This window comes from Ambystoma mexicanum, chromosome 5p (genome assembly GCF_040938575.1).
Source record: "Ambystoma mexicanum isolate Mex_15411 chromosome 5p, UKY_AmexF1_1, whole genome shotgun sequence".
Lineage (NCBI taxonomy): Eukaryota > Metazoa > Chordata > Amphibia > Caudata > Ambystomatidae > Ambystoma > Ambystoma mexicanum.
Window position 1 is genome coordinate 969,304,123 of NC_090930.1, and position 18,986 is coordinate 969,323,108.

The following is an 18,986-nucleotide window of genomic DNA, read 5'->3' on the forward strand; positions in this document are numbered from 1 at the left end:
CACACCTACACATGGATCTTTGCCATGCACAGACGCCTTATTGTTCCCAGACTGAGAAGCAGACTCAAGGCCAACCACAAAGAAATAATTGACATGACCACTGAAGTGATGATTGATTGTAGCAATAATTGGAGGGAAGCTGGCAGTGCAGACAAACTCCCTGCACCTGGCCGGCTATTCTGCATGCTGCTAAGCAAGGGGAAAAGCATGAGTGGGGTTGATGCCAACCCATTCATAGTGTACCATGTAATCTAGGGTCCTATAGTTAGCAGAACCAATGAGACGTCGTACTTTTAGTGACGTTTACAGTAGCCATTTTGAAGGAAGGGCTCAGATGCCCCACCTGACATTGTTTATCCAATCCCCTCTCCCCGTTAACGTATACAGATATAGTGCCTATATTAAAGTTACCTTCCTAGAACAGATCAAATTGCATGCTAATTTTTGAGAGTTACACGTCAGTGATGACGAGTTTTCGGTATAAATACTGTGGTTTTTCTGAAATTAATTGGAGTTGAAGCGAGAAGGAAGATCGAGCGATTGCTGATATTCATGAACTCCCGGTTTTTTGTACTTGTCATTAAACAGACTCCGTTTGCCAAACTATTGAGTTGTCATTATTGATTTGATGCAAGAGTATTAATCTGTATCCCCATCCATCTCAAGGGTGCTGCTACTCATCTAAAAGTGTTGGTTGGGAAACCCCCAGTCCATTGGGCAGGCTGGGGTCCCTACTGCACATGTCTTTTCTGTAAATGGTGGACATGAGGGAGATAGCTTATGATAAGGCTGATCCTGAGATAGCATGCAGCCATGTTTCTGTGATCGCCAGCAGGTCTAGGTTGTTGGAGGTGATAAGGTCTGAGATGTCGAGTACATGAACTGGAAGGGATCTGGCATTGATTAGTGCTCCTTTTAGTATAGCAGGTGAGAAGCTAGGAATTTGAGTGTCGTGATTTGGGTGTAAATGAGTAGGTTGGCCAGTGCTGGCCCTGTCTTTAGAGGCAGGGCTAGATAGCATTCTTGTGTTGATGGAGATTGAAAAGAACCGCTCTCACATGGTAAGAAGTCCTTTTAGGTTCTTTATTAACAGGCCCGCGGCGACACATCCATAACCTCTGCTCGCCATCAACCGTCTCTCTCGATCTCCCGAGCTTGATGTCCTGGGTGTTAGTCTTAGCAGTGCACCATGGTGGCACGAGTTATGGTTGCTTAGCTTACCATAACTGGCGAATTTCAGTGGTTTTTCGGTTTTACTTGGACCCATAACGTCTCTTTAACAAAGGTTTTTCACTGAATTTCATAGGTTTTTAGTAGCGCAACTTAACCATAACGTCCCTTTAACAAAGTTTTTTCATTGAATTTGATAGGTTTTTATTAGTGCAACTTAACCATAATGTCTATGAACATCTGACTTCATTGCACACCTTTCCGGAGGGTGCCACATGACCATATGCTGGCGCGTGGCATGATGACGTGTCTGAGAACCTGTACACACTTCACGATAAGATCTGTGCTTCGCGCACAGTTCGTAACTGCATTTTCTACTGATCTAGGAACTTTCAACTTCAAAATTTCCCTTGCACAGCTCCAACACCTATTCCTACTCATCCATTAACAATCTAGTACACAGTACATACTTTTAGCAAAACTGCTTCTTATCTAAAAATAGAACCAGCTAATGCCATCCCTCCTCCCCAAGAGACACCACCACTGCTGTGATCAAGGAGCATGAGAAACACTGCCCCCTACCTTAGAAATAACACACGTGCAACATTTTCCCCTGTCCACCTGCCCCTCCATATTAGTGTTTGGTGCCTCTTCCCTCATTTCCCTCCCCACCTTTCATTCTAAGCTCTCCTGCCAAACAAAATGCATCCAAAAACAAAATAAATTTTCCTTAGGAACCACCTTTCACAGTTAAAATACAGAACAAAGCAAAAGGTATAGACTCCATCTACTTTATATTTCTCAGTAAAGTAACAGACAATAAAATGTTCCAACATTTCCATTTGCATTTTGTGTTATGCTAATGGGAATATTGTGGCGTTCATCCTCCTTTCCAGGGACTGGAACGGTGGATACCAGCCCAGCAGCCCAAGTTATCAGCCCAAGCGAAGCAAGGGTGGATAACGAGGTCTCTGGACCATTATCCCCCCATTCCAGCCCCTGAAATGGGGGATGAAGGCCATTAGCACCCTAGGTTCCCAAAGCGGGAACCCGGAGTACTAAAAAAAAGGATTTTTTTTCCTACACCGGGATGCCTGTGACGTCCCGGTGTAGGAAGGAAAATCCTTTTCCAAGATGGCCACCATGGAAAGGGAAGGCGGGGGTTCATACAGGGCCCCTCTTCGCTTTCCATGGCAGCCTGCAGAAGGCAAAAAGAGAACCCTATGACCATATTACCACAAGCACATTCTTCTTCCCTTTCAAATCTATCCTAATTTCGAATAACTTTACCACAAAGCCAGTCCCAGCTGGACATGTCCACTTTAATCCTATGTTTTGTCCCTTGTGGTCATGGCCAGTAGCCAGATTGTCCGGATCATGACCTTATTCCATGACTCAGACAGTCTGACCACTGCCCATGATCACAGGCTTCCCCTCAGTCACTAAAGGTGTACTGCGATTTTTTGTAGCTACATTATGACACTTGTCAAAAAATAAAACACTGGCACATTTCCAAAACCATGCTTGTAGGTTTGCCAATGCTCCTTATGCAAGTTTTCTGGAAATCCACCCATGTTTTATTTTTTCAAAAGTTTCAAATGTATGCACATACAATCGTCATATAACCTAGCCCCCACTTGACAAAATCCAGTCAGACTTTACGAAAACATTTATATCTAGATCTATTATCAGTTTGTCAAATTAAGTGTAGATTCGTCAAATGGCACCCCATTTATAAGCCATTACATTATTTTGGGACCCACCCTTCTAATTTTGCCCCCTCATGACAGAATCCCACCAAACTTTGTAAACTCATCCGGAATCAGGTCAGAAATATACATGCAACATTTTATGCCATTCTATTAAGTGGCGCCAAAGTTATAAGCCATTCAAGAACTGCATTTCACCAACCCTGTAATGCTGAGGTGTCCGCAAACTTTTCAGGACTGTTCGCGGACATCCAAACTGTTCATGGACTTTCGCGGCAAAGAACACCCATTTTTTTGCTTCTTGCAGCCATATCCTATCCAATCCTCATCACCGCTCACCTCCCCAGAGATTATTTGATAAGTTTGACAAGTGCAATGTTGTGTTTTTTAATTTGTTTTTACTGCGATATTCGCGGACACCGACAGTTGTCTGCGAATCCAAGATGGTGGTGTTTTCAAAAATCTGATGCACTTCACGCTCTTCACCATCCAATCAGCGAACACGTTGCATGTCCGCGCACATGACGCATGCCGATTAGCCAATCAGGACACTGTCCGCGGGGCGCACATAAATTTCACTAACTTTTTGTGACCTACTTTTTGGTCATTTTTTAAAAAAACTACAGGACAGATTTTCACCAAATTTACAAAAGTACGCTTTGGGGACCAACCCGCTGCTCCTGCCGCAAATTTGGTGAAAATCCATCCAGCGGTTTGGGCTGTAGGCGTGAGCAAAGTTTTTTCCCCATTCAGTCTATGGGGAAAAAAATACATTTTGGGACCCCCACTATAACTTTGCCCCCCCGGACCAAACCTCACTAACCTTTGCAAAAGAAAATCAGAGTGGGCCAGGGGGAGCGAAGTTATAAGCCGCCCAAAAAGTGCTCTTCCTATGGGATTAGCAACTTCACCATAACTACACAGCCACAACCGTGGCTGTGTAATATGTGTAATAAATATATATATATATATATATATATATATATATATATATAATTATTTTTTTTCACTGAAAAACCTTATCTAAGGTGCAGTTAAGTTGAGTAGATTTAACACAACAAAACCCTTGAAAAGTCCACTGTACATGGTCCCCCAATATGTTTTTATTTTAGGTCATGCCCACTGTATATACTAGCTGTAAAATTCCACTTTTTAAAAAATCTAATTTTTTAACTCTTTTAATCTGTGGTTATATGAGCAATATAGTACAAAATAACTGCAATGATCTGTAGGTGCCTGCAAATAACCATGGTTATCCATAAAACATGTGCAAAATCCAAAACTCTTCCCAGCCCTCCCATTCACTCACCAAGTGCCCCATCCTCTTACCATGCTCCCCCAGTACCCTCAAGTCCTTGTTCCTTGCATAGCTCTTTCCCATTCCCCACCAACACTCCTTGGTTTGTGTGACGCAGTTTAATTCCTGATCGCTTTTTCCATTAGAACCACGGTTTTCCTGCTGAATAGCCGCGGCTATGATAAAAAGTTCAAGCTCTGAACTTGGTCCCCAGCACTGCCCCCAACTCCCCAATTTCACATGGTGTCTTCTGTCACCCTCCCCACCTCTAGCCTAATGAAATTTAATCTTTTTTCCTCCTCCAAATGGCATTTATTCCACTTTTTGTTTTTGGCTAGCCACGGTTATTGCCATTATAACCGCGGTTATGGTTTGCATCGAGCAAAAAAAAACAATAGCGGTTTTCATTTCTGAAAAGCCTCTCTTCTGCAAAGCACCATGGGAGATATAACATCTCTCCTGCAAAGCACCATGGGATGCACCTTCCCATCGACCCTAAAAACAAGACAAATCCTTCCCCTAAAGAAACCCACTCTGAATCCCAACAAACTAGGTAGCTATCGCCCCAGCACCCACCTTCCCTAGGTAAGATCATTGCGAAAGCGGTAGCCGTACAACTACAGCAACACATTGACACCAACAATCTCTTCCAAGCCTACCAAACTGTGCTGCATCTGGATTCAGACACAGATGCAGCATGGAAGCATCTACCATACAGGTGGTTGACGATGCACTCAACATCCTTGATGACGGCAGCCCCTGCTTCCTGTTTCTACTCGACCTCTCAGCCGCTTTTAACACAATATTTATTATTTTTATTTTTTAGATTTGTAAAACACACTACAAGCCCAAAGGCATCAAGGCGCTGTTGCAAGAAAGTGTCTTAGTTACAGGATAATTCTTTGCTCAATGTTACAATGAGCGTGGATCCTACAGTGTAGTGGGCAGATGGTTACATTTTTACATTTAGAGGGGATTACCGGTTACATAATCAACAGTTCCTTTGAAGTTACAATGCATGCTGAGTAGGATCAAACAGCACAAGCAGTATTGGCATTGTTCAACGAATAGAGTTTGGATGGCTTTCCTGAAGGCTATGTGTGAGTCTATAGTTCTGTGGCAGGATGGCGTTCCAGTGAGTAACTGCCATAACAGGGAAGCTGGAGCCTCCTGCGCAAATTCTTAGGGTCTTGGGAGTGGTGATGCGGTTGGTGTATGAAGTCCTACAGTAGACCACTGGGTGCTTATGGACTCCCTACGTCGGTGCATGGGGATAAACAACCTTGTCCTAGTTCAAGTTCTACCTCGCCAACCCCCAGCAGTTTGTTCAGATGTACTCCTCTTGATTGCCAATGCTACCCGTCACCTGTGGAGTCCTGCAGGGTTCCATCCTCTCCCCAGTGATCTATCTATACATGGAGCCGCTGGGAGCCCTCCTAGCCACACACAACATCCAGCAATACACTGACGACACACCTCAAGATCGACTCCATCAAGGACATCCTTGGGCTCAAAACCTGCCTCTTGCTGATCTAGTCATAGATGTCCAGTGCATACATGAAGCTCAACACCTTCAAGACCAAATTCCTGCTCCTCACCAACAACACCGAACACCCAGACATCCAGACTTGGCTATCAACCATGAACTCTGAGGTCTTTACACCCAAGCTCACCTCCTGCACCAAGTCCCTCTGGGTCCACATAGTCAAATACATCTCTTGCAAGACAAACATAGCTAAGAAAACTCTGACAGCATGGTATCGGTTCTCCCTCCTGCAGAAAGTCAAGCCCTTCCTCCCGTTTTGTTTGCAAAATTTCAGCCAAATCTGTCATGCGAGTCAGATTTATGTCATCTTTGATGTCCTGGGTGTTAGCTGTGCACGGTGGTGGCGCAAGTTAGGTTGCTTAGCTTACCATAACTGGGGAATTTCAGAGGTTTTTTGGTTTTAGCTGTAACCATAATGTCCCTGTAACAACGTTTTTCCTTTGAATTTCATAGGTTTTTACCAGGAAACCCTTAGTTTGTAAAGGTGTACCATACAACATACTGAACCCGCTGGCACCATGTTAATGCGCACAGCAGTCGCGGAGTATGCATCTGGTCACGGACATTGGGTGGCATCCAACCTGCTTAGAAAAGCAGAGGTTCTCTTACATAGTGGTACCATCCAGCAAACACAAGAAACATATACAAACAGCACCATGTACGTGAGGGAAAATAGAGTAGGTCTACAAACTGTGTACTTGTAAAGAAACACAACAAAGGCATAGGGAGTACAGAATAATGGAATGCACCAACATGAGAAGTGTTATCTGCCTTCAGCAATCTTACCCCGCTGCTGCTTTACATAGGAACAAAGAACGAACGGCTAGAGTAAGGACTGGAAAGTACTAACACCTGAACATCACTACAATGTAGTAAGAACACTAAAGTTTCTCTGATAATTACACAGGTGGTGCAGTATATAAATGGTAGATCACCATAACAGATTATTTTTTCTTTAAGAGAACATATTGGAAAGGAAACCAATGCAGCACAAGTGGCACCCCTTCCACAAAAGCATACAGGCACAAGAAAGAACAGAAACCCTACAAATGGCAAAATGGACAGCCTGGAAACCAAAATGGGGGAATTGGTGAACAATTTTGCTGCCCTAAAAGATTACATAGAAAGACATTATGGACTAAATAAAACACCAGTGCCCGACCTGCACGTCTACCTCTTTCCCATTTCACAGCCCACGATCCCCTCAAAATCTGTGTGATCAGAGATGATACCTCAAATCCCTTCCTCCCCTCACAACCTACTTGTATAAATCCCCAATTCCCCACAATATTTATACACTTCTTTGACTCCTTCCCTTTCCTGTATCTATGAATGTGTGGAAATAAAGGTTGATATGTAAATTGTTGCCGAGTGTATATGTGGCTTTTCCTTTGTTTTTAAAATCCTGTCATGACTCAGTGGTGCACACTACTGGTGGGAATTACCGCATTTAAGCAAAAGGGATATTTCCTACAGACACCCCACCTGCCCGGCGTATCTGCAATCACTTCTGAAGCATCCGTACGACGCCAGTACGAACCGCATGTCCGCATCTTGTGAACCACCTGCACAAGTATGTGCATGCGTATCACTTCCTCCGTCTCCTGTTAACACTGCCCCTGTCCAGCATATGCAAAGAAACTTGTGACAAACTTTAAGTAGTTTGTGTACAGCTACCTGTAGGACGTTGGTGGGTGCCTCAAACATCCCACCTGCTACACCCAGCTTGTCCCAACATGGTCGGCGCACGTGTGTCGCACTATTAATCAGTCCAGAGATCCCAACAATGTGCATAGGACACCTATGCACATCTGTACAAAGTATTCCGCCCAATCCGGACCCTCGGAAAGTGGAAAAGTGTAATGTTCTACAATCTACAGAGTGTTAATGGGAAAGTACATGCTTATAAACAACCCACAATGTGCCATTGCACATGTATGTATTTGGTTGAACGATGTAGGCCTCTTTTCCGGTTGCAAGGTCTCCACAGCAGCCCTACAAAAAGCCACACCCCAGAGCTGTTCTGAATTCGGTTTGTAGCTTTTCAGAACAGAGTAGCAGGCCACATAGCTTTGTGCTGTAATTGATTTTGGACCAATTCTGCTATGCTACATTACCTTTGCAAGTAATGGCAACCATGTCAGGTCAGCTCACTACGCACAGTAATGGAGAAAAGTATTAACGCCCCTTCCCGTTAACCACACCGCTAGTACTGATAATCCCCACTTTACCATTCCCATGGGTAGCATGCTGAAAACAGTAGTATGTGGCACATGGGCTTCCCCAACTACTACAAGGGCCATGCCCTAATAAAGCAGGAACAGTCCTTCCCTTTCCATTATCTTCTTTCCAGCACACCCTCATTGGGTACTGTTAAATAGTCACACACGCATCTACCAATCACATTAAAGAGCTCTCCATGTAACTATCAGTTCTGTACAACATTCCTCTGCGTAGACACCACACCCAAAAATGTTTTGCACAATCCCTTAGTTTTCACAATCCCACTTCCATTCTTGCCATCCTCAAAAGCCCCAGACGTGGCTTTCGTGCTGTGCGCCGGCGTGGGGAATCAATTATAACCAGGATAGGGGATTTCGTGTTTAGTGGTGGCTCTGAAAAGAGCAATTATTTTCAGTGGTTTCTAGAGAAACACCTTTATTTTCTGTTGTTATAGGGATTTCTGGTTTCTTCTCCTCCTCACATTCTTACAGTAAACTTTTCAACGCCTCCTGTAGATGGTCAAACAAAAGAGCATCACCAATGCTGGACAAAGAAATGCCATTTGCATTTCGAGAATTAATGATGTCATTGTCACAGAAGAACATTGCACGAGTGGACAAAAAAAAACACATGCTTCAGTTGATGAGACCCATTTCAGCCCATGGCTGGAAACAACATACATTAGGATAGTCCCATATTCCTCTTGGTGGTATGGCTGAGAAAACCACCTGGGCAGTGGGAAAAAGCCTCTTCACAGCATTCATCAACCTCTTCAGTTGATGGAACAAACGTGAACAAGCCATGTAACCCCAATGCATGCCACCATAATGCACGACAACATGAAAACTAGCGAAACTGGCCACTTCTCTGTAAAGTGCAAGGATACCGCCGAAACTGCAGACATCGAGAGCGCACCTGAACTGGATGGACCCCAGCCGGCCCATAAGACTGGGGGTCTCCAAACAGCCCTTTAAGATGAGCAGCAGCACCCTTGTGATAGATAGGGATGCAGATTCGTACTCTTGCACCAAATAATAATGACAACTCAATAGTTTGGCAAAGGGAGTCCGTTTAATGACAAGTACAAAAAACGGTGCGTTCAATGAATATCAGCAATCGCTTGATCTTCCTTCTCGCTTAAACAACAATTAATTTAAGAAAAACACAATATTTATACCAAAAACTCATCATCATTGACGCCTAACCTTAAAAACCTAACATGCAACGTGATTGGTTATAGGAATGTAACTTTAACATAGGTACTATATCTGTATGTGGTAATGGGGAGAGGGGATTGGATAATCAATGTCAGGTGGGGCAACTAAGTCCTTCCTTCAAAATGGCCACTGTAAACATCACTAAAAGTACAACGTCTCATTGGTTCTACTAACTATAGGACCCTAGATTACACAGTCCACTATGATTGGGTTGGCATCAACCCCACTCATACTTTTCCACTTGCGCTTAGCAGCATGCAGAATAGCCAGCCAGGTGCAGGGAGTTAGTCTGCACCCCAGCTTCCCTCCAATTATGTTACAATCATTCATCACCCCAGTGGTCATCTGTTAATTACTTCTTTGCAGTTTGGCCTCGAGTCTGCGTCCGTGCGTAGGTGTGAAAGTCTCAGTACGTCCTGCCTGCCTTGCCACGTGATTCAGACACCATGAAATCAGCCTCTACTTATGCATTTTCAGGTATTTGATTTAATTCTCCCAGTCTTCCATTATCTGTGGCTTATCTTGCCCTTTCTTTTCAGGATACTCTGTTCTTTTTCTCTTTAATTGTATCCACTGTTGGCCTATTCCAGCCTGATACGACCTTGGCTTCTTGGCATGGTTACCTTCAGTTGGCTTTCTCTCCGTCTTAATTCTCGATTTGTTTGCTGCAGCACTCTTCTCTTGAGACCTTTAGTAACATTTCTTAAATTCTGCTCATGCGCGTAGTGGATTTACACTCATCTATAAAGTGCTTTTGAGGTAGATATATGTATAGTTAGTGCTTGCCGCAATCTCTTTTACTACTAAGCATTAGCAAGCTTCACAATTTCTTTGCTTCTTGTGGTTTCTTGCATCTGTGCACGTTTAAACTAACTTAATATCTTCATCATGCATATGCCATACGTTTCTGCATCTTGACATCAGTTTCTTCATCTTATGCTCAGATGTCACTTATCCAGGGTATCTCGTCTCTTGTCAGTATTCTCAGGTCATTATCTCTTCTATATGTGCGTCCGTCCGATTTCTCATGATGTCATCCATCGTCTTCCTTTAGTATCTCCTTGGCTTCTTCGGGTAGTACATTCTGACAACTGTCATTATGTCTTGCCTGTAGATATGGTTTTCTCAATCGGTACCTTACTGTTCAGGTTTTCTTAGGTGTCGGTACTTCAATAGGTACTGTTATTCTGATAGGCACTGGGCAGGGCCCAACTGCAGCTCTCTGCTGGTTTATCTGCTCTCCATACGTCACATATTTTGGCGCGAACGTACCTGGCACTTCAAAGGGGGTGGCTGGAGTGCGGATGATACTTGGCACTTCCTCTTTACTCCACAATGCCGCCACTCCTTCGAAACCAAAATCGACATCTAAGTTTCTTTCCTGGGCATACCTGTTCAGATGTACCACAAAGGAATCCCCCAAAATCAAAACATTGTGTCTCTCCATGTCAGCCCGCTTCACTATGCGGAGCAATGAAAAACAGTATTACCGCCCCTTCCTGGGAACCACATCCTCAGTACCTGATTGGATAATCCCCACAGTCCCATTCCCATTGACCAGCATGCTGAGAAGCGCAGACTGTGGCACGTGCACTTACCCAAGTACCGAGAGGGCGGTGCCCCAGTAAAGCAGGAGCAGTCCTTCCCTTTCCACTATTTGTTGTCCAGTACTACCTCATTGGATACTGTTAAATAGTCACACACATCCACCAATCACAGGCAGGACAGCAGCATCTAACACTGTCGGTTCTGTACAACACTTCATATCTACCGTTACACATTCAGACGGCAAGTGTTGTGTGAATCGAAAGCACCTACAGTACAAAGTTCAGTAAAACTATCCACGACTTCTGCAACCAGATTCAGCCGCATCGCCAGGAGTGGGGGAATACATTTCAACCAGGGTAGGGGATCTCGTCTGCAGTGGTGGCTCTGAAAAGAGCCTTTTTTAAACTTTTTTTTTACATGCTTGCACAGAACCTTGTTTGTCTTTGCTCTTTATCTCTGTTTAGGTTTTCCTTTCCTCCTTACATTATTACAGGATTCTCTTCAATGCTTCTTGCACGGGGTAAAACAAAACAGCATTGACAATGGCGGTCAAAGAAATTCCATTTGCATGGAACCAGTGCACATTTCGCTCATTAATGATGTCGTAGAACATCCCAGCAGTGCACATAAAGTGACACATGCTTCTGTTTATAAGACACCTTCTGACCTCTGGTTGGGGACAAATTACACCGGCATGGTCCCGTGCTTCTCTTGGTGGTATGCTTGAGAAAACCACCTTGGCAGTGGGAAAAATCTGCATCACTGCTTTCATCAACTTCTTTAGGCGATGGAGCAAACGTCCACACGACATGTACCCCAAATGTTGCGCTCCATAATGCACCACGACAACATCAACAGTACCGACAGAGGCCACACATCTGTAAAGGTCAACCATACCACCGAAACTGCACTCATGGAAATTGCCCCAGAAAGCCTCCACTCCTTCCAACTCAAAATGAACAGCAATGCCTCTTCGCACAGCATCTCTGACAACCTCACCACAGAGTATTGGGAAAAAATAGTACCACCCTTCCTATGAAGCACACCCTCGACACCTGATTGGATAATCCCCACAGTTCCATTTCCATGTGCACCATGCTGAAAAGGGCAGAATGTGGCACATGAGCTCTCCCAGCTACAGAGAGGGCCGCGCCCCAGTAAAGCAAGGACAGTCCTTCCCTTTCCACTATTGTTTTTACAGCACTCCCTCATTAGGTGCCATCAAATAGTCACAGGCATGCAGCAATCACATACAAGAACTCTGCATCGAACACCATAATTCCTCTACAGCACTCCATATGTACCGTTATACACTCAGAGTACATGTCTCGTGTGATTTGAAAGCACCCTTTAGTTAAAAGTTCTCCAAAAGTATCCACGCTTTCAGCCTCCAGATTCACCCAGAGTGGCACCCATCACTACTAAGTAGAGGTAGCAATATTTATTTTCCTCCCAGCACTCCAGTAAATGCGAAGAACCAATACTTCAAAGTGCAGTACCGTAGTCAGTAATCTGCGCAATGCACACTACCCAAGCACATAGAATATCCAATTCAACCCTATCCACTTATCCACACACAGAATTTCAACACAGCACTCAGTGGACACAGTGCAGGACTTTGCACTCCATCAGGTCCAGCCATGGACTACACACTGTAGGATTTGCTAACAATCCCCACACCCATGGAACCAACTGTGTATGCAATGTTGACAAACCACACACACAAGGCAACAATGTGAAACCTACCTGCAACCAGGGCACGCAGTTGTCAGTGCAAGACCTCCACCCATGCATCGAAAGGGCTACGGCCTTACCACATGCAACATCCATAGTACACTGTATGTTAATATGTTCATCTCATGTGCAATGCACTCCCCTTCTGCCATTGATCTGCCCTCAGTCACCACGGAAAGGTGTCTCGGCACCAGCTATCATGCCATAACCCGGGCTGCCTGCATTCACCACACAAGGTAGTCGCCTGTGGAGGTACCCGCGAGTTGGCGCAAGACGCACGGATACTTCAGGCACACAACTGTCTTCTTCACCTAATGAGATATATCAGATGAAGGACTCGTCACTCCCCCACCCTTTCCATCCCTTTTTCCACCACCACATGGCGTAAAGTATGTTTTCCAGGCCATTCCGGCGCCACACTGTCCTCCGATACACCATGGCGGCGTTTCCCAATGACATTGACGCACAGCATGCTTCCTCCAGCCAACCACCGGCTGTGTCCAATGTTCGTCGACATCATGGCGTACTGCAATCCAATGAGATTTTTGTCTGAGGAGCGAACAGGGAAATGGGTCAGCGGAGCGGAGCCAGATATCACTAATTTTTTGAGATGTACATTTCAGTTCTTTGCAACAAAAGTACTGGTCCGATTTCCACCAAACACACAAAAGCATGCTTTTGGAACCAAGCCCCCGCTCCTGCTGCAAATTTGGTTAAAATCCGTACAGCCATTTGGCCTGTAGGTGTGCGAAAAGTTTAATCTATTAAGAATGTACTCGTCTAAACAAAACATTATATTTGAGTGTTGTTGTTAATATAGGAACATACTCATACATACACTTAGGCAATGGCTGTAGCATGCACCACAGAAGGACAATATTTATAATCTTGTAATTTTGAATAGTAAAATAATGAATGCCACCTTAGTGTTTTGAATAATGTTAACATGCAATAATTAGCTAACAATTCAAGACTTACTACAAACTTGTGCTCATACAAACAATACCTATGACGACTCACAATGCATACAAATCAGAGGCACATAATGGGCCACTAAAGTAAGGAACACAAAAACAGCATCACCAGAACATGTTAATAACATTAAAGTTTATCTTCATGTATACAAATAAATTGTGTGTTTGAGGCCTGATTACTGCCTCATAAATGTGCACCATGATCTGAGACCAAACCTTAAGGGAAGTACTCTAAGAACATACAACAAGGTTAATGGCTAGATATATAGCACCTTTTGAATTTTAATATTCTGACTCAGTAAACAAAACCACCTGGCCTAGATATGTCTGAACAAAAACAAGTGGCCCAGATATGTGATGTAATTAGTGATGTCATCAATTACATTTATGATGTCATCTTTAATGTCCTGGGTGTTAGTCTTAGCAGTGCACGGTGGTGGCTTGAGTTATGGTTGCTTAACTTACCATAACTGGCGAATTTCTGAGGTTTTTCATTTTTACTCGTAAACATAACACCGCTTTAACAAAGTTTTTCAGTGAATTTCATAGGTTTTTATTAGTGCAACTTTACCGTAACATCCCATTAACAATGTTTTTTCAGCTAATTTCATGGGTTTTTACCAGTGCATGTTAATTTCCGGCAACTTATTAATTTCATAATTACCCCAGTATAGCAACATTTTAGTTCAATTTACAAAGTTTCACCGTAAACCTCTGCCATTTCCCAACTTTTAACATCATTGCAACTTTTTCCACTGTTTTTGCATTCATCAACATCTGCGAACGTCTTCCAAACAGCGGCACATGACCGCACATGGCATGACGTGCTTGCGAACGCAATTTGCAATCATATCGGTGCTTCACAGACAGTTCGGAACTGCATTTTCTGCTGATCTAGGAACTTTCAAGCTCTAAATCTTACCCTTGCACAGCTCCTACACCTATTCTTACTCATTATACATTAAGAATCTAGCACAGAGCACATATTTGGAAGAATATTAGCAAAACTGCTATTTATCTTAAAAATGGCATCAGCTATAGCCATTTCTCCTCCCCAAGAGCCACCACCAGCTGGAAGACCTACACAACAAACAAAAAAATGCAGTACTTCCAAAGACAATGAAGAGGACCAAGAAAATTAGGTCGAGGAAGTACCTACCTTGCACCAAGAGAGAATCATCGGTGTGGCAGTTCTTTACCACTGTTGGGAATGTACCAAATGCTAAAGCTACCAAAGTGAAATGCACTAAGTGCAACTGTGACGAATCAACTTCCAGGACACCAGTGGTCCAAGGATGAACATCGGTTTCTAAACCATCAAGGCAGCCGAACAGGTTGGAATATAAGTGTATTATAAGACCTCTTTGTCCAATTTTGGTAACGTGGACGGAACAGCATGCTTATCTCTGCAAGGTCATTGGTTAGTTGCAACACAGCAAAAATACAATTATTACCGAATGTTAAAAGGGACTGCCCAGTAAAGGTTGTATAAAAATATCTCCTTTATTATTACTACAACAGACAGTTCTAGCACACTACAATTACAACCCACACTGTAAAGGAACACCGAGGACAGACAGTTTCACAAAGGAAAGGGATGCTATCTGGATACTGACAGGAGAGTAGTTGGTAAAGCAATCAGTCTTACTGTTCAAGATTATTTGGTTTCAACACCAAAGGGTCATAAATGTCTCTATGGGCCTTCAGAGAAGGACAAGGGGGGCAGAAGCACAATGTACCTGGTGCTGAAGAAGTTCTTGGTGCTCGACAGTGTTGAAGCAGTTCCAGGGTGCTTCACAGCCCGTGAGGCAGAGTTAGTGGCAGGAGACAGCTGCGGGTACCAGGTGGCAGGCAGTTCGGCAAGCAAGGCTGGACAGACGTTTGCAGGCTGTCCGGCGCAGCAGCTCAAGGGAAAACAATCGTCTCTGTGCTGGTTGGCGGATCTAGAATGTTGGTTGAGGTGTCTCGGACAGCTCTTGTGACTGCGGCATGAAAACAGTCAGCAGTGCAGCCAGATCCAGTTCGAGGACTCGACTGTCTTGAAATTGTCCTTAAAAGGATGGACGATTCTTGGGTGGCACTCCTCTCAGCTTCTTTACAGGGCTCATGTCCTTTCAACTCGGATGCCACAAGCTCAGGCAGGTGTTAGCAGGCAATGGCCTTGTCCTTTGTCCAAAGACTCTCCGGCACTTGCCACCTAGGAAGCTTGCTTTCAGAACCTAGCGGGGCACGCTGTGTGCTGACTGGGTACCGGTTCTGGAGCTGCGGGACAAGTCCTCTGAGTCTGGCATCTCCCTCTGTTCCCTTGGAGATGTTTAGGGGAGGGATCTTGCTTTCCTCTTGGAACTCCTAGCCTTCCTTCACTGGCAGAAGATGTAAGGTAGACTGTACCTTCAGCCCGGGTTCAAATGAGTCCTTCTAGTTACTCCTTGCAAAGTCGTCAGATGGTCTGCTAGGTGAGGGGTTCAGCCCTCTCTTAAAGCCAAATGGGCCCCTGCGATTGGTGTAGGCTAAGCCCACCTTAATGGACAAATCCTGGGCCCCCCCCTCAACAATCTTCAGTGAGTGATGCTTCAGGTCAGAACCAAGGCACTTGGCAACAGACAAGGGAAAGATGACAACATATACTTCTAACTCCTACCCATCTTTCTGTCTGCTGTACATCAAAGTGTCTCCCTAATTAACAGAGCCCTATGCGGCACTTGATCACAACATAGGCTTCCATTGAAGTACGGGGTTGCAGACAGACTTTCGTCTCCTACAATTCACAGAATTCCCGACTCTGAAAGGAGTGGTTCCAGACAGGACATTCATTGCCCTTTCATACCAAGGAGGGGTGTTAGTGGAGACCAGACACCTCTTTGTAATGCAATCTGTCAACTTGGTACTGTCACTTCCTTCACCCAGACCTTCCTTGAGGCCTGCTAATTAACATTCTTCAGTATTCGCCACCACCAGCAAGGTTTCACAATGGAGATGGAAACTCATAGGGCCTTGAAATTCTAATCAGGCTGCCCATGACCAAAGGATTTTGATGTACCCACAGCTGTCAGGTGTCAGCTACACATGACAGGGGAGGGCGGCACTGGTAAACTGTGTCCTCCCAGAGTACATGACTATTTTTCTGCTGTTCAGTAAGCGTGGAAAATGTGCACGGAAATGGCCCCATTATTAATCATTTTTAAAACAAAAAAAGTCCAGGTGAGTGCACTTTTCCCGTGCAGATGGTCGAATTCCTCACAGCAAAATTGTACTCAGTCCCAAGCTACCTGGACAGTACTCCTACGGGAGCACCTACATGCGCAGCCACATCAATTCCAACCACTGCAATGTTCTCAGAAAGGCTGTTCCTTTCCAAGCAAGTAATAGGCGGTCTTCCTCCACCTCATCTTCCTCAACCAATACTGTAACACAGCCTACTTCTGTGGGACACAAAATCCCACCAGCTACCTTACAAGCAATAAAAGAGGCTGTTGATCCATATCTTTCGAAGACAACAGTCATCTGTATATACTACAACACACCACTCTGCAGAGGGGGGCAATTTCGTAGTGCTTTTGAAGCTGTAATTAAGGAGCATGAGAAACACCGTCCCCTACCTTAGAGGTAACACACGCGCAACATCTTCCAGTGTCCACCTGCCCCTCCATATTAGTGCTTGGTGCCTCTTCCGTCATTTTCCTCCCCAACTTATGTTCTAACCTCTCCTGCAAAATATTTTTTTAAAAACAACAAAAAAGGTTCCTTGAGGAACCACCATTCACGGTTAAAAAATAGAACTAAAAATAAAAATCTTATAGACGCCATGTACTTTACATTTCTCAGTAAAGTACATAGACTCAATAAGATTTTCCAACATTTCCATTCACATTTTCTGTTCCGCTAATAGGAATAATGTGGCGTTCATCCCCCGTTCTAGGGACTGGAATGGGGGATAATGGCCCGCTAGCCCAAGTTATCGGCCCAAGTGAAGCGAGGGCAGATAACGAGGTCTCCGGACCATTATCCCCCATTCCAGTCCCTGCAATAGGGAATGAATGCATTGCCAAATCGGTATCCCGGGGTGCTAGCAAAACAAGGATTTTTCTTCATACACTGGAACATGTGCGGCGTCCTGCTGTAGGAAGGAACATTCTTTTCCAAGATGGCCACCATGGAAAGGGAAGGCGGGCTCCATACAGAGCCCCTCTTCCTTTTCCATGGCGCCCTGCAGAAGGCAATGAGAACCTTATGACCATATTGCCACGAGCACATTTTTTTCCCTTTTAAATCTATCCCAATTTCAAAAAACGTTACCACATGGCCGGTACGTGGTGGACATGGCCACTTTTTCCTCATTGGCTGTCCCTCGTGGTCATGGCCAGTAACCAGATTGCCTGGGTCATGACCCGGACAATCTGCCCACTGCCCATGGCCACAGGACTCAGTCACCAAAGGTATTTCATTATTTTTTGTACCTACATTATGACACTTGTCAAAAAATAAAACACTTACATTTGCAAAACCATGCTTTTAGGTCCTTGCTAATGCTCCTCAGATGAATTTGATGAAAAATCCACAAATGTTTTATTTTTTCAAAAGTGTCAAAATGTACACAGATTCAATAGTCATATAACTTAGCCCCCACTTGACAAAATCCATTCAGACTTTGCACAAACATTCAAGGTTGGGTCTCTAATCTGTCTGAAAACATTTGTCTACATTTGTCAAACGGCAACAGTTAGAAGCCATCTAAAAATGTTGAGACCCCCTCTAATGTAGCCCCCTCTTAACACAGCTCCAACAAACTTTGTGAAAACATTTATATCTAGATCTGAATCTTTTTGCACATTTTTGTGCTGATTTGTCAAATGGCACCACCTTTATAAGCCTTTACAATATTTTGAGATGCCTGCTCTGATTTTGTCCCTCCCCGATAAAATCCCACCAAACTTTGCAAACATATTTAAATCTAGATCTAAAATTCTCCTGCAGACTTGTGTACATTCGTCAAATGGCACCACATTTATAAGCCTTTACAATATTTTGTGACCCCGCCCCTCTAATTTTGTTTCCTCTTGACAAGGTGCTAAACTGACATCCACTGTCCACTGTCTGTGAGAGATCCTGTCTCCGGCAGTATAACTTCCTTAAAAAACAGATGGCTGACTCGCACAAAGCCAGTGGGTTTAGGAAAGTGAAGGAGCTTGCGTCTCAGCAGACGAAAATCAAAGGGCTGAGCAAAATGCCATAGTTAGATTTTAGTGTGTGTGCTTTACTGTTTTGTTGTTTGGAATTCAATACAATTTCTTTCCATAGTTCGGTCTTTTGTGTTCCTGATTTGATTATTGAAATGAAACCTTCTTTGTTTGGTTTTCTGGACTCAATATTATTTTGACTGTTTTTTTGATATTTATTTGATTGTTTATATAATTAGTCTGGTCAGAGCGACTGGGCGTCCCCCACTTGAGTGATTCCCTTCACTCGCTTGGGGCACCACCCACGGCATACCCAGATTAATTCCTAGGTTTCATGTGATCAACTGACTTGCGACCTTTCGCAGTAGTCACTATTTGACATTAATATTAC

The 18,986-nt window shown here is 44.0% G+C and overlaps 1 protein-coding gene across 1 annotated transcript in view; it reads right to left on the reverse strand.

Annotated features, from left to right (window-relative positions):
- The window catches only part of LOC138480605 (ATP-binding cassette sub-family A member 13-like), a 158,020-nt gene extending 144,107 nt beyond the window's left edge, over positions 1-13,913 (reverse strand). The window contains exon 1 of the mRNA XM_069612309.1: positions 13,884-13,913. Coding sequence (XP_069468410.1) covers positions 13,884-13,913 — 30 coding nt within the window. The remainder of the gene's footprint in view (positions 1-13,883) is intronic.
- Between the last annotated feature and the right edge of the window lie 5,073 nt (positions 13,914-18,986).